At 39.4% G+C, this 14,170-nt stretch overlaps 1 protein-coding gene across 3 annotated transcripts in view; it reads left to right on the forward strand.

Moving 5' to 3' along the window:
• The window catches only part of MCPH1 (microcephalin 1), a 269,778-nt gene that overhangs the window by 9,296 nt on the left and 246,312 nt on the right, over window positions 1-14,170 (forward strand). For all 3 annotated transcript variants that reach the window (XR_006201405.1, XM_042934174.1, XM_042934173.1), the window contains exon 3: window positions 1,936-2,054. Coding sequence is in view for 2 of the 3 variants with exons in the window: in XM_042934174.1 (XP_042790108.1) it covers window positions 1,936-2,054 (119 nt within the window). In the remaining variant the exon portion in view is untranslated. The remainder of the gene's footprint in view (window positions 1-1,935; window positions 2,055-14,170) is intronic.

Genomic DNA, 14,170 nt, shown 5'->3' on the forward strand with positions numbered 1-14,170 from the left:
GTATTGTATATATTTAAAATTGTTCAGCATTAGTTTGAGACCTAGAATTGTATTTTCTTTTTTCAAAATAGATTCACGTTTGCTTCAGTCATGATGCTTTTAGTGCTCATAATCCAGGATTATCTTAATCCAGTTGCAGGATTGGAGATTATTTAAAACTGGACTGTAGACCTGTGTGGGTCCCTGTAGGTGTAGTTCATCCTTGCTTCTGTATCAGCCCTTTGGGGTCTCCATCCAAGATGTGAGGGCTTTGCCAGATTCCCTTTTTCCATTCTGAGGCCGGCAGTCCAATTTTTATCCCCCTTGTCCTCAGAGGCATTTAGAAGTGCTATGCAGTGTTTACTAAATTTGACAAAGCCCTAGGAAAAGAATAACCCAGAATGCTAAACTCTTCTGATTGTGTCCGTCTGTACCTAGAATCTTGGCTCAGTAATAATCCCTCACTGCCTCAACAGCTCTCCGTGGCCTTCTGGTAGGTAGGTAGACAAAGAGATATGTTTGTGTATTTTATCAAAACAATACATACATGTTGCTTAAAAGGGCAATTGTGCAGTGCCATGAAGTTCATAGTAAAAACAAAGAGAAACCAACAATCCTTTGGTCTACACTTCTCATTCTGTTTTTTTAAGGCAGCCTTTTTCAGATCAGTTTTATGTTTCTTTTGATATTTACCTTTATATTTCCCAACAGTGTGCATATATTATCTTGATAAAATTAACTGTTGAAAGAATTATGTATTGGATGACTTCTATTTCTGGAAAGATTACATAGAAGAGGAAAATTTTTTGACCCTATGAGTTTGAACGTGCCTTTATTATACCTTTCTTTACCTTTGATTGATATTTTAGCTGATTGTGAAATGCTAGGTGTATATTATTTTTCCTTGAAGGCACTTTTCCATTGTTTTCTGACTTCCAGATTGCTTTTGGGAAGCTTGATGCCATTGTCGTGTCTCACTGTTGAGTGTGATTTATCCCCACCTTCACCTTTAAAGAATATTAAATCTTTAGTAGAGCCGGAGTACGGCTCTACCAAAATGTCACGATAATATGCTCAGTGTGGCACTGCTTTCATTCTCATGCTGGGCCCTCAGGGATCCTTTTGATCTAGAATCCATGCCCTTTCATTTGAGAAGTTTTTCTTGGATTATTTCTTTACTGATTTCTTTTCCATTTTCTCTATTCTTGTATTTCTTCAACTATTCTTACTTAGCTCCTCATTCTCCTGGTCTGAGCTGATGTTATTACTTCTATTGCATCCATCTCCTTGTCTTTTTGTTGTCCTTCAGGGGAGAGTTTCTCAAGTATATTATTGTCCAGTATTTCTATAGGCATTTTTTTTTTTTTTTTTTTTTTTTTACTTATGGCATGATATTGTTAATTTCCAAGAGCTCTTTAGTTTTCTCATCCTTTTAAAAAAATATTTTCCCCATCTTAGAGATAATTTTTCATGAGCACAATATCTTCTAAAGATTTAAATGAATGTTATTTTCTTCCAAATATGTTAAATAAGTGTTTTAATTTCATAACTATTCTCTTTATTGCCTGTTTCCTGTGAATTTCATTTTGTTTATGTCTTTGGTGTAGAAAGCTTATCTTAAATGTCCTTAATTATCTGACTCGGCTCCCATGCTCTCTACTGAAAATGCGTTGCCAACTCTAACTCTTCACGTCAGAGGTTTTTTGAGAGGGAGTAGAGATAAACACACGCATAACACACCATCCTAACTGGAGCAGATAGGTTTTTTAAGTGGCTTGGTGCATTTGTTAGAGTAGTTTTGTGTGACAGATTCTGAGAAATGGAATTGCTGGGGTGGGCAGTTTAGATGTTTTCCTTTTGACAAATATTGAATAAAGTGTCCTTTTTGATCAACTTTACTTATCAAATTGTTCATAAGTGGTAATTTACATTTTGTTTTCTGCCTTTTGTCTACAGGTTTCAAAAACTTTTAACAAACAAGTAACTCACGTGGTGTTCAAAGATGGATACCAGAGCACTTGGGACAAAGCGCAGAAGAGAGGGGTGAAGCTTGTCTCAGTGCTCTGGGTCGAAAAGTGAGTAGTTTATTTTTTCTCTGTATTTTTTCTCTGTATTGAGTATAGGTCAGGTGTGGAGATAGTTCACATACATCACAGAACCAGATAAAATTTGATTTGGTCTTTTCTCTTGCCTTAGTTGGGCAAGTCATTTAATACCCTAAAGCCTCCATTTCAGCAGCTGAAAATGGATGTAGTAGAATGCACAGCCCTGCCTACGGGGAAGGTGACTGCGTAGGTCCTGGGACACGCATACCTGGTGTACCGAGGAGACAAGGGCATGAATGTGGTGCGGCCAGGGCTGCCAGACTGAAATATCGCACACGAGGCCTACACAACAGATGTTCATTTCTCATTGTCCTGGGGGTTAGAAGCCGAGGTCAAAGTGTTGGCGGGACTGCTTCCTCCTGAGGCCGCTTTCCTTGGTTTGCTGATGGCTGTCTTCTCACTGTCTGTGTCTTCTCCTGGTGTGTGTGTGTGTGTGTGTGTGTGTGTGTGTGTGTGTGTGTGTGTGTGCGCGCGCGCGTGCGTGCGCGCCCCTGTCGTCCGTCCTAATCACTTCTTCTAAGGACACCAGTTGTATTGGATTAGGGCCCACCCTAGTGATCTCATTTAACCTTAATTGTCTCTTTAAAGGCAGTATCTCCAACTATACTTGACACTTGGGGAAAAAAGTATTTGAACTGTGCAGGTCCACCTCTACATGAATTGTTTTTTCAATAAAATCAACATTTTTCGGAGATTTGCAACAATTTGAAAAAACTCACAGATAAACTGCAGCCTCAAAATACTGATGAAAATTAAGAAATGAGGTATTATTTTAAGAATACAGTATATAATACATATAACACTACAAAATAAGTGTTAATTGCTTGTTATCAGGAAGGCTTCTGTTCAACAGTAGGTTATTAGTAGTTAAGTTTTGGGGGAGTCAAAAGTTACACATGGATTTTTGATTGCACATTGAGGGGTTGGTGCCCCTAACCCCCATGTAGTTCAAGAGGCAACTGTACAGTCACATTCTGATGTACTTGGGGTTAAGACTTCATATGAATTTTGTGGGGAACGTAGTTGAGCCCGTGACAGGTGCAGTTAAAGTGAGAAGTGGAGACTGAGGCCAGAGGGCAGTGGGGCATCAGATGACATGGGGCCTTGTGGGGTGTGAGGAGAGAAGTGTGTGGGACAGCAGCAGGAGAGTGGTTGGAGGCTCCTGAGCATCCAGCCTAGAGATGTCACCAGGACCATGGTGGCAGTGACATGGTCATGAAGAATGGTCAGATTCAGGATATATTTTTGAAGGTAGTGCCACACTAGATCTGAGGATTTGGATGCGTTTGTAGAGCAGGGGAAGAATCAAGGGTGACTGTGAGGTGTTTGGCCCAAAGAACCAGAAATACGGTTTGCTGTTTACTGAGACTGGGAAGGCCTCAGAAGCACCAGGTTTTGAGGGGCAGGTCATGAGTTCTATTTGGATATGCTGAATTTGGGGTGTTTATTAGACACCCCTGTGGAGATGTCAGGTAGGCAGTTGGATATATGAGTGTGGAGCTCCTGGGGGAGGTTGGAGATTAAAATGTGGGAGTCTTCTGTATACAGATGTTATTTAAAGCCATAAATCTGGCTGTGATCTCTCAGGAAGTGTAGATAGGGAAGAGAAGAGGTTCCAAGGTTGATCACTCTAGTGTTGGGGTGTTGAGGAGGAAAATGAGTGAGGATGGGATTCTAGAAAGCTGTCAAGGAGGGGATAATGATCAGCTGTGGCAAATAGGTTGAGTAAAGGCAGGTGCAGAGCCTGACAGAGGGCTCAACCCCATGACCGTGAGATTATAACCTGAGCTGAAATCAAGACTCAAGACACTGAACCAACTGAGCCACCCAGGTGCCCGTAGATCTGTCCATTGTTGAATGGGATATTGAAATCTCCAAACGTTACTGTTAAATTGATACTTTCCCCCTTAAGTTCTTTCAGGTTAGCATGTCTCTTCAAATTTTCTTAGTTTTCTTTCTCTGAAAATGTCCTTAATTCCATCATTACTTGTGAATCATATTTTCCATGGATATGCAGTTCCATTTGCCAGTTTCTCCCCCACCCCAAATTACTTAAAGGTTTTTCCTGTAGTCTTCTGTTCTCTGGTGTTCTTTGAGAACCCTGTAGTCATTCAAATCATTTCTCCGTTGTAAGTAGTGTGTCTTTTTTCTCTGATGTCTTTCCACTTTTTCTCATGGTCTTTGGTTTTCAGAAGGTGAATGTAAGTGTTTAGGTATGGTGAGTAGATTCTTAGATTTTAGTAGATTCTGTGTATATTTCATTGAGCTTTTTGAATATGTAAGGTTATGTATTGGTTTCTAAAAACAGGATTAGTTTTTGGCCATTATTTCTTCAAATATCTTTTCTGTCCCATTTCCTCCTCTTTTCTTGGTTACTCTAACTGTATATCAGGGACTGGTAAAGTTTTTCTTTAAAATGACAGTAAATACAGGCATACCTTGGATATATTTTGGTTTTGGCTCAAGACCTCTGCAATAAAGCAAATATCGAATAAAGTGAGTCAAATGAAGTGTTTGGTTTCCCAGTGCATATGAAACTTAGGTTTATACTGTACTGTAGTCTTTTAACTGTGCAATAATGTTATGTTTAAAAAAAGTACATTCGTTAATTTTAAAAAATAGTTTATTGCTAAGAAAATGTTAATCTTCATCTGAGGTTTCCTCCAGTCAAAATCTTTTTGCTGGTCCAGGGTCTTGCTTGCCTCAGTGTTGATGGCTTGGCTTGCTGGCTGATCAGGGTGGCAGTTTCTTAAAATAAGACAACGTTGAAGTTTGCCATGTTGATCGGTCCTTCCTTTCTCAGACAGTTTCTCCGTAGCACATGGGGCAGTTTGATAGCTTTTTGCCCACAGTAGAACTTCTTTCAGCCTTGGAGCCCATCCTCACAAAGCCTGCCGCTGCTTTCTGAACTCAGTTTATGTCGTGTTCTAAATCCTTTGTTGTCATTTCAACAATCTTCACATCATTTTCACTAGGACTAGATTCCATCTCAGGAAACCCCTTTCTTTCTTCATCTACGTGAAGCAACTCCTCATTTGTTCACGTTTGGTCATGAGAGCACAGTGATTCAGTCCCATCTTCGGTTCTACGTCTGACTCTCGTTCTCTGGCTCCTTCCACCACATCTTGCCTCTACTTCCTCCATGAAGTCTTGAATTCCTCAAAGTCACCCATGAAGGTTGGAGTCCACTTGTTCCAGACTCCTATTTATGCTGATATTTTGGCCTCTTCCCATGAGTCAGGGATGTTCTTAATGGCATCTAGAGTGGTGAGTCCGATCTGGAAGGTCTTCAGGTTACTTTGCCCAGATCCATGAGAGGAATCACCATCTATGGCATCTATAGCCTTGTGAAATGCATTTCTTCGATAGTAAGATGTGAAAGATGAAATGATGCCTTGATCCACGGGCTGCGGAATGGATGCTGTGTTAACGGGCGTGAAAACCGCATTCGTCTCATCGTGCGCCTCCATCAGAGCTCTTGGGTGACCAGGCAGAGCACAGGCAGGTAGAGCACAGGCAGAGTAGATGTAGCCCAATTCTGAAGGGCCCGCGGGTTTTCAGAACGGTACGTGGGCATCGGCTTGCACTTAAGGCACCAGCTGTGTTAGCCCCTGACAGGAGCGTCAGTTTTCCTTGGAAGCCCTGAAGCCAGGCATTGACTTCTCTCTGGCGGGGAAAGCTCTGTAGCATCTTGTTCTAACAGAAGGCTGTTTCACCGACTCTGAAAATCTGTCGTTTGGCGTAGCCACCGTCACGAATTATCTCCGCTGGATCTTCTGGAGAACCTGCCGCAGCTTCTGCATCAGCACTTGCTGCTTCGCCTTGAGCTTTTATGCTACAGAGACGGCTTCTTTCCTTAATCCTCACTGACAAACCTCTCTTGGCCTTAAACTTTTCTTCTGCAGCTGCCTCCCCTCTCTCAACCTTCATAGTGTTACAGAGAGTTCGGGCCTTGCTCGGATTAGGCTTTGGCTTAAGGGCATGTTGTGGCTGGTTTGATCTTTTATCCAGACCACTCAGACTTTTTCCATGTCGGCAATAAGGCTGTTGGCTTTTCTTATCATTTGTATGTTCACTGTCCTGGCCCTTTTAATTTCCTTCAAGAATTTTCCTTTGCATTCACAACTTGGCTAACTGCTTGGTGTAGTTTTTGGTCTGTTCTGGCTTTTGACATACCTTCCTCACTAAGCTTAATCATTTCTAGCTTTTGATTTAAAGTGAGAGATGTGTGACTCTTCCCTTCACTTGACCATTTAGGGGTCATTGTGTGGTTTATATTGTAATTGGCTCAATTTCAATACTGTTGTGTCTCAGGGAACAGGGAGGCCCAAGGAGAGGGAGATGGCCACACTGCTTGGTTGGTGGAACAGTCAGAACACACACATTTATCAAGTTCACTGTCTTACATGATGGGTGTGGTTTGTGGCACTCCAAAACAATTACAGTAGTGATATCAAAGATCACTGATCACAGATCACTGTAAAAATATTGTATTGAAAGATTTTGAAATATTGGGAGTATTACCAAAATGAGACATGAAGTGAACAAATACTGTTGGAAAAATAGCGCTGATAGACTTGCTTTCTGTGGGGATGCCACACACCTTCCATTTTGGAAAGGATGCAGTATTTGCAGAGCATATTAAAGCGAAGTAAGTAACATGAGGTGTGCCTTTATTGTAGGCTTTGTGGGCCATGCGGTCTTTATTCAGCTACTGAATTCTTGTAGTGAAAGGAGCCATAGAGAATGAGCAAACAAGGGGTGGCTGTGTTTATTCTAAAACCAGGTGATGATCCACGTTGACTTGGGGGCCTTAGTTTGCAAATCCCTGCTGTGTAATACGGTCTTCGCAATTTCCCCACTTGACCCTGATGCCCTGGTGTTTTGTTATTTTTCAGTCATTTTTTTTCTTCACATTGACCCTCCTTCATGTTCATTGACTCTTTTCTCCATCAACTCCATTTTGTCATTAAGCCTATTTATTTAGTACATTTACTTCATGTATTTTTCAGTTCTGACATTTCCACCTGGTTCTTATGTATGTCTGTTTTTCAGCTGAGATTTCTATCTTTGCTTTTCTTGTCTTTCCTTACATATGTATTTTCTATTCCTTTGCAAAGTATGGTGACGGTAGATCCTTTAATCACCTTGTCTGATAATTTCAGCATTTCAGGGTTGGCATCTATAGACTGTTTTTTTTTTTTCCTGGGAACGTGTCACATTTTCCTGGCTCTTAATGTGACCTTTTAACTTAGGGTTTTATTTTTGGACACTGTTAATGTTATGTAGGCTCTGCATTCTTTTATACTGCTCTGAAGATTGTTGATTTTGTTTTAACACACAGTTAACTTGTTTAGCTCTAAAATTCAGAATGTCATTCTAAGATGTGTGTTGGACATTTGCTTAGATTCACTCAGTTCATCAAGCCTTGGCCACAGGCTGATGTCAGTTTGCCTTACGCACATGTAGATCAAGGGATCAGTCAGGGAAATGGCTTTTTCTGCTCCGAACTTAAGGTTCCTCTTCCCTGCCTTGTTTCCTGGATCCTTGCCTTATTCTCTGGTGGCCCTCCTTGCCAGGGCTTCTTCCCCTGGTTCCTTTGGCCAGAAAGACAGCAAGTTCTCCTGCCCATCACCCCCACACCTGCGGAGACTGCCACTGCCTTACCTCAGGGTAGAGACCCAGAAAATGTGGGAAAGCTGCAGGTTGTTTGCTGCCTTTGAAAATATGCCTTTTTGTTTGTTTCTAAAGCCTTTTTAAAATTTTCACAATGTATGTATGACTTAATAGTGCATATGCAGGAGATTTGGTTTTTAGGACTAAAAACAAGTGGAACCTAGTTTTGTTTTTGTTTTTGTTTTTGTTTAAGCATCTGAAGCTAGTCTAATTCTTGTCCCCTTATAAATTATTTGATCTTTCTTCAAGGGGACCCAGGGGTTTTGTTTTGTTTTGTTTTTTTTGTTTTTTTCTTTAAAATCTAGTCGTTTTCTTTAGTGGGTTTTGAATTGATCCAGTTGTTGATTCTAATTCTAGGTTGGCCCTTTCAAGAGATTCAGGGCTTATTTCTGGAAAAACTTACTGTTTTATAGTTTTAATTACTACTGTTTTATTGTGTTGCTTTTCTCTTCAAGGGTTTCGATTCTATGTATGTTGGGCCTTTTTCACTTGCCTTTAATTTCAACCATTTGACTCTGAGCCTTTTTACTTCTTCCTAGATGTTATTTTTATCCTTCCCCCCGCTTTTGTTTTTATTCAGTATTTATTAAATTTTCATTTGGATTTTTTTCTTCTTTGGCATGTTATAATTAATCTTCATTTCTGACATGATTTTGTCTTCTTTTTCTTTCCTAAGTTTAATCCTCGTTTGTTTAGTGTCTTCCCGTTTTGTTATTGTCTTAATTTTTATATTTATGGTTCAAGAAATACCTCACACGTGTGGATGGATGGGTAGGTGAATGCATTTTCTCAAATACTTGTTTGACAGTATTTGATTCAGATGTGAGAGTTGTGTTACTTTCCTCAGCTTTGTTTTTATTTTGATAGCAGGTGAATTTTCATTCACTGAAATGGTTTGATTTGCTTTTTCTTTTCCAAACAGTTTTATTCCAGATGTGCTCTGCTTTGTTCTATTCCCAGTAATTTTATAGGCAGGGCTTCTAGTTTCTGAGCACCATCTTACATCAGTTCTGCTGTCTGCAGAGTTCCTTTTATGGATGATGTTGATGGTGAGGGGGGGAAGGGTTTGCCTTTTGTTTCTGTGGGATCCTTGAATATATTCCTCTTTGTTCCTTCACTGCTGTTTGTTCCAGGGTTACCACTCCTTCTCAATACAGTTGATTCTCCCCACAATGAAGACTTTTCAGAGCCTGTCAGTTCTGGGCCTCTGCTGTAATGGGTGCTGTGAACCACTCCTGTTCTGTATTTCAGCAGTTAGTGCCAACTTTCTCTTTTTCACAGTTATTGAAATTCACAGTTTCACAGGTATTTTACCTGTATTTTATCTGAATGCTCCAGGCCTCTCCACACTGTTTATGGAATTGTAAGCCCTTCCCCTGCTTTCTGCATCCACCGGCTTGCAGCTATATTGGAACTTGGGTTGTTTTTCTACTTACAAGTTACTTGAAATTTTGATGAATGGTAGGTCAGTGCTTTCCTTGCATTTGAAAAAAAAAAGTTTTTTTATGGGAGATTGTGGAGGAAGGCTCACAATGAAGCAGCTCCCTCATCTTACACAGTCCATTAAAATGTCCTGTTGAGTGTATCTCAAAATAGACCTCGTGGATCTTTATCTTTACTGTTCCCCCTTAGTCCACACAACCATCATCTTGCCTCATTACTGCAGAAGCCTGCTACTCGTCTTCTTTGGTTTCACCTCTTGTACATTTGCAAATGCAACACTTCTAACACATAAATCAGTTTTATCCTTCTTGCTGAGGTCAAGTGGCTTAGAATTAAGTGATTCCAAGCAGGGATCAGTGCACTATGGTGTGTGGGCTGAATCAGTTCACCACCTTGTTTGTTTGCTATGGCCCTTTAACTAACGTTAGTTTTTGCAGTTTTATGAGGTTGAAGAGAAAATAGAAGAGTATTTTCTGACACATGAAAATGACACAAAATCCAAATCTCAGTGTCTTGGAACACAGCATGCACACTTGACTGTGTATTATGAATGGCCGCTTTTGCACTACACCTGTGGAACTGAGTTGTAATACCGAGATTATATGGCCCACAAGACAAAAGTCCTCTATCTCAACTCCTTAATTCCTATCTGTGCCATTAAAACGTATTTTGTTCATTTGTCTGTTTTTTAATTAATTTATTTTTCCGTCATGATAAGGATACTCTTTAATCCCCATCCCCTATTTCCCCCCTCCCTTCTGGTAACCATCGGTTTTCTACAGTACGACTCTATTTCTTGGTTTGTTTCTCTCTTTCTTCTCTCTCTCTTTTTCCCTTTGCTTGTTTGTTTTGTTTCTTAAATTCCAGATATGAGTGAAATCATATGGTATTTGTCTTTTTCTGACTGACTTATTTTGTTTAGCATTATACCCTCTAGTGCCATCCATGTTGTTGCACATAAATAAATAAATAAAAGTGTATTTATTTATCTTGAGATAGAACCAGTGGGGAAGGGACAGAGAAATGGGGTGCAGAAGATATGAGGTAGGCTCTGTGCTGACAGCAGAAAGCCTGATGCAGGCTCAAACTCAAAACTGTGAGATCATGACCTGAGTCGAAGTCAGTTGCTTAACTGACTGAGCCACTCAAGCGCCCCGTATTCTTTTTTTGGCTGAACAATATTCCATCGTATATGTACCACATCTTCTTTATCCATTCATCTACTGAGGGACACTTGGACTGCTTCCAGAGTTTGACTATTATAAATAATGCTACTATAAATATAAGGATGTCCCTTTGAATTAGTGTTTTTGTGTTTTTTGGGTAAATAGCCAGGAATGTGACCCATTTTTCTGTTTGAGCTACCTGCCTACCTACCTAATCATGCATTTTGGTCTTTCCATTATGATGTAAACTCTGTAAGTACAGCCACCATGTTTGTCTTGTTCTAAGGTTGTATTTCCACTAAGTATCTGACACATTCTGGCTCATAGTAGGTGCTCAGTAAGTATTTGTCCTATCAGCTAATGAACAAAGGAGGTTTTATTACATTAGCCTAGAGATATCAGAGAAAATTTCTTGGAGGAAGTGATGTGAGCTACCTGTTAGTTTGTATAGGAACATGGGGAGGGGGAGGGTACAGAAAGACAGACCTTTCCTGAAAACCTGAGGTTAACGGATATGCTTGGGTAGAAATGTAAACTGACAGGTGTCCTTGTACTAAAAAGAGGCCTCTCAGCTAATCCTGAAAAGGGAATTCTCACAATTTCTTCTCCTAAGAGTCCTGCCATCTTGCTTTCATTGGTGGTCCGTTCCCTAATTCCCTCTTTGCTTTATCCCCTCTCTCGTTTTTGCCCCTCCTGAGGGCTTCTTAAGGACATCATGGAAACTCCAAAATTATTATTACCCAAGGACAACTTAAGCAAGTCCCTATTTATTTATTTATTTATTTATTTATTTTATTTTATTTTTAGAGTGTGCATGTGTGAGTGGGGGAAGGGGAGAGGAAGAGAGAAATCTCAAACAGGCTTCATGCTCATTCAGGAGCCTGATACTGGGCTCCTGAATGTAATCCTACAGCCCTGGGATCATGACCTAAGCCAAAATCAAGAGTTGGACACTCAAATGACTGAGCCATCCAGGCACCCTTTATCAAGCCCCTTTAAAGTTAGCTTAAACATAGGGTAGCGGAATGGATAAAAAAACAAGACCCATCTATTGCTGTCTACAAGCGACTCATTTGAGACCTAAGTATACTTGCAGATTGAAAGTGAGAGGATGGAGAATCTTCTGTCATGCTGATGGAGGGCCAAAGAAAATTGGAGTAGCCATACTTATATCAGACAGACAAGATTTTAAAACAAAGACGGAGAAACACAACAAATGGACCATAGGGGAAGGGAAGGAAAAATAAGATAAAAACAGAAAGGGAGGCAAACCGTAAGAGACTCTTAAATACAGAGAACCATCTGAGGGCTCCTGGAGGGGAGATGGGTGGGGTGATGGATTAAATGGGTGATGGGTATTAAAGGCGGCACTTTCTGGGATGAGCATTTCATGTCGTATATAAGATATGAATCACTGGATTCTGTTTCTGGAGCCAAGACTACACTGTATGTTAACTAACTTGAATTAAAAAAAAAAATTAAAAATGATTTTACTAAAAATAATACAAATGTTTGTATAAATTAAAATTTAAAGTATTGTTAATTCATTAAAAAAAAGACTAACGAGATGAAGAAAGGCATTATATCATAATTAAGGGGGTTATCCATCAAGAAGATCTAACAATTGTGAATACTTATGCCCCCAGATAGAAGCACCCAAATATAAAAATCAATCACAAACATAAACTCATTGATAATAATACCATAATAGCAGGAGACTATTATTAATACCCCACTTACAGCAATGGACAGATTATCAGAGCAGAAAATCAACAAGAAAACAATGGCTTTGAATGACATACTGGATCAGATGGACTTAGCAGATATATTCAGAACATTTCATCCTAAAGCAGCAGAACACATAATCTTCTCGAGTACACATGGAACATTCTCCAGAATAGATCACATACTGGGTCAGAAATGAGCCCTCACCAGATACAAAAAGATTGAGATCATACTATGTACATTTTCAGATCACAGTGCTACTGTGAGATTTGAAATCAGCTACAAGAAAACATTTGGAAGGCCCTCAGATACATGGAGGTTAAAGAACGTCTTACTAAAGAATGAATGGGCTAACCAGGAAATTAAAGAAGAAATAAAAATATATGTGGAAGGAAATGAAAATGAAAACATGATTGTCCAAACCCTTTGGTATGCAGCAAAGGCAGTCCTAAAAGGGAAGTATATTGCAAGAAAAGTCCCAAATACACAACCTAACCTTACACTTAAAGGAGCTAGAAAAGGAGCAGCAAATAAAGCCGAAAGCCAGCAGAAGGGAAATAATAAAGACTAGAGCAGAAATAAACAATATAGAAACAAACAAAAAAACAGAACAGATCAATGAAACAAATCTGGTTTTTTAAAAGAATAAACAGTATTGATAAACTTCTAGCCACCAGACTTATCAAAAAGAAAAGAGAGAGGACCCAAGTAGATAAAATTGTGACTCAAACAGGAGAGATCATAACACCACAGAAATATAAACAATTGTAAGAAAATACAATGAAAAGTTATGTGCCAACCAGCTGGACAATCTGGAAGAAGTGGGCAGATTTCTGGCCACATACACTACCAAAACTGAAATATGAAGAAACAGAAAATTTGAACAGGCCTATAACCAGCAAGGAGTTATCAGAAATGTCCCAACAAACAAGAGTCCTTGGCCAGATGAGCTTCCCAGGGGGAATTCTACCCGACATTTAAAGCAGAGTTAATATCTATCCTTCTCAAGCTGTTCCAAAAAAATTGAAATGGAAGGAAGGCTTCCAAACTCATTCTATGAAGCCAGCATTACCTTGATTCTAAAACCAGACAAAGACCCCACTAAAAAGGAGAATTACAGGCCAATATCTCTGATAAACCTGGATGCAAAAATTGTCAACGAGATACTGTACTAGCTAATTGAATTCAACAGTACATTAAAATAATTATTTACCACGATCAAATGGGATTTATTCGTGGGCTGCAGGGCTGGTTCAGTATTCACAAATTAATGTGATACACCACATTAATAGAAGAAAGGATAAGAACCATATGATCCTGTCAATGGGTGGAGAAAAAGCTTTTGAGAAAATATAGCATCCTTTCTTGATAAAAACCCTCAAGAAAGTGGGGATAGAAGGAACATATCTTAACATCATAAAAGCCATATATGAAGGCCTACAGCTAATATCCTCACTGGGAAAAAACAGAGCTTTCTGCCAAAGGTCAGGAACACAGCAGTGGTGTTCACTCTCACCACTGTTGTTCAACATAGTACTGGAAGTCTTAACCTCAGCAATCAGACAACAAAAAGAAATAAAAGGCATACAAATTGGCAAAGAAGTCAAACTTTCACTCTTCTCACATGACATGATGCTGTACATGGAAAACCTAAAAGACTGCACCAAAAAACTGCTGTAGCTGTTATAAGAATTCAGCAAAGCTGCAGGATATAAAATAAATGTACAGAAATTGGTTGCATTTCTACACACCAATAATGAAGCAGCAGAAAGAGAAATCAAGGAATTGATCCCAGTTACAACTGCACAAAAACCTTAAGATACCTTGGAATAAACTTAAAGAGGTAAAAGATCTGTTTGCTGAAAACTATAGAAAGCTTAGGAAAGAAATTGAAGAAGACACAGAATGGAAAAATACTCTATGCCCATGGATTGGAAGAACACATATTGTTAAAATGTCTATACTATACATTCAATGCAATCCCTATCAGAATATCAACACCATTCTTCACAGAACTAGACAAACAATCCTAAAATTAGTATAGAACCAGAAAGACCCTGAATAGCCAAAGTAATG

The sequence above is a fragment of the Panthera leo genome, chromosome B1 (assembly GCF_018350215.1).
Source record: "Panthera leo isolate Ple1 chromosome B1, P.leo_Ple1_pat1.1, whole genome shotgun sequence".
In the NCBI taxonomy this organism is placed as follows: Eukaryota; Metazoa; Chordata; class Mammalia; order Carnivora; family Felidae; genus Panthera; species Panthera leo.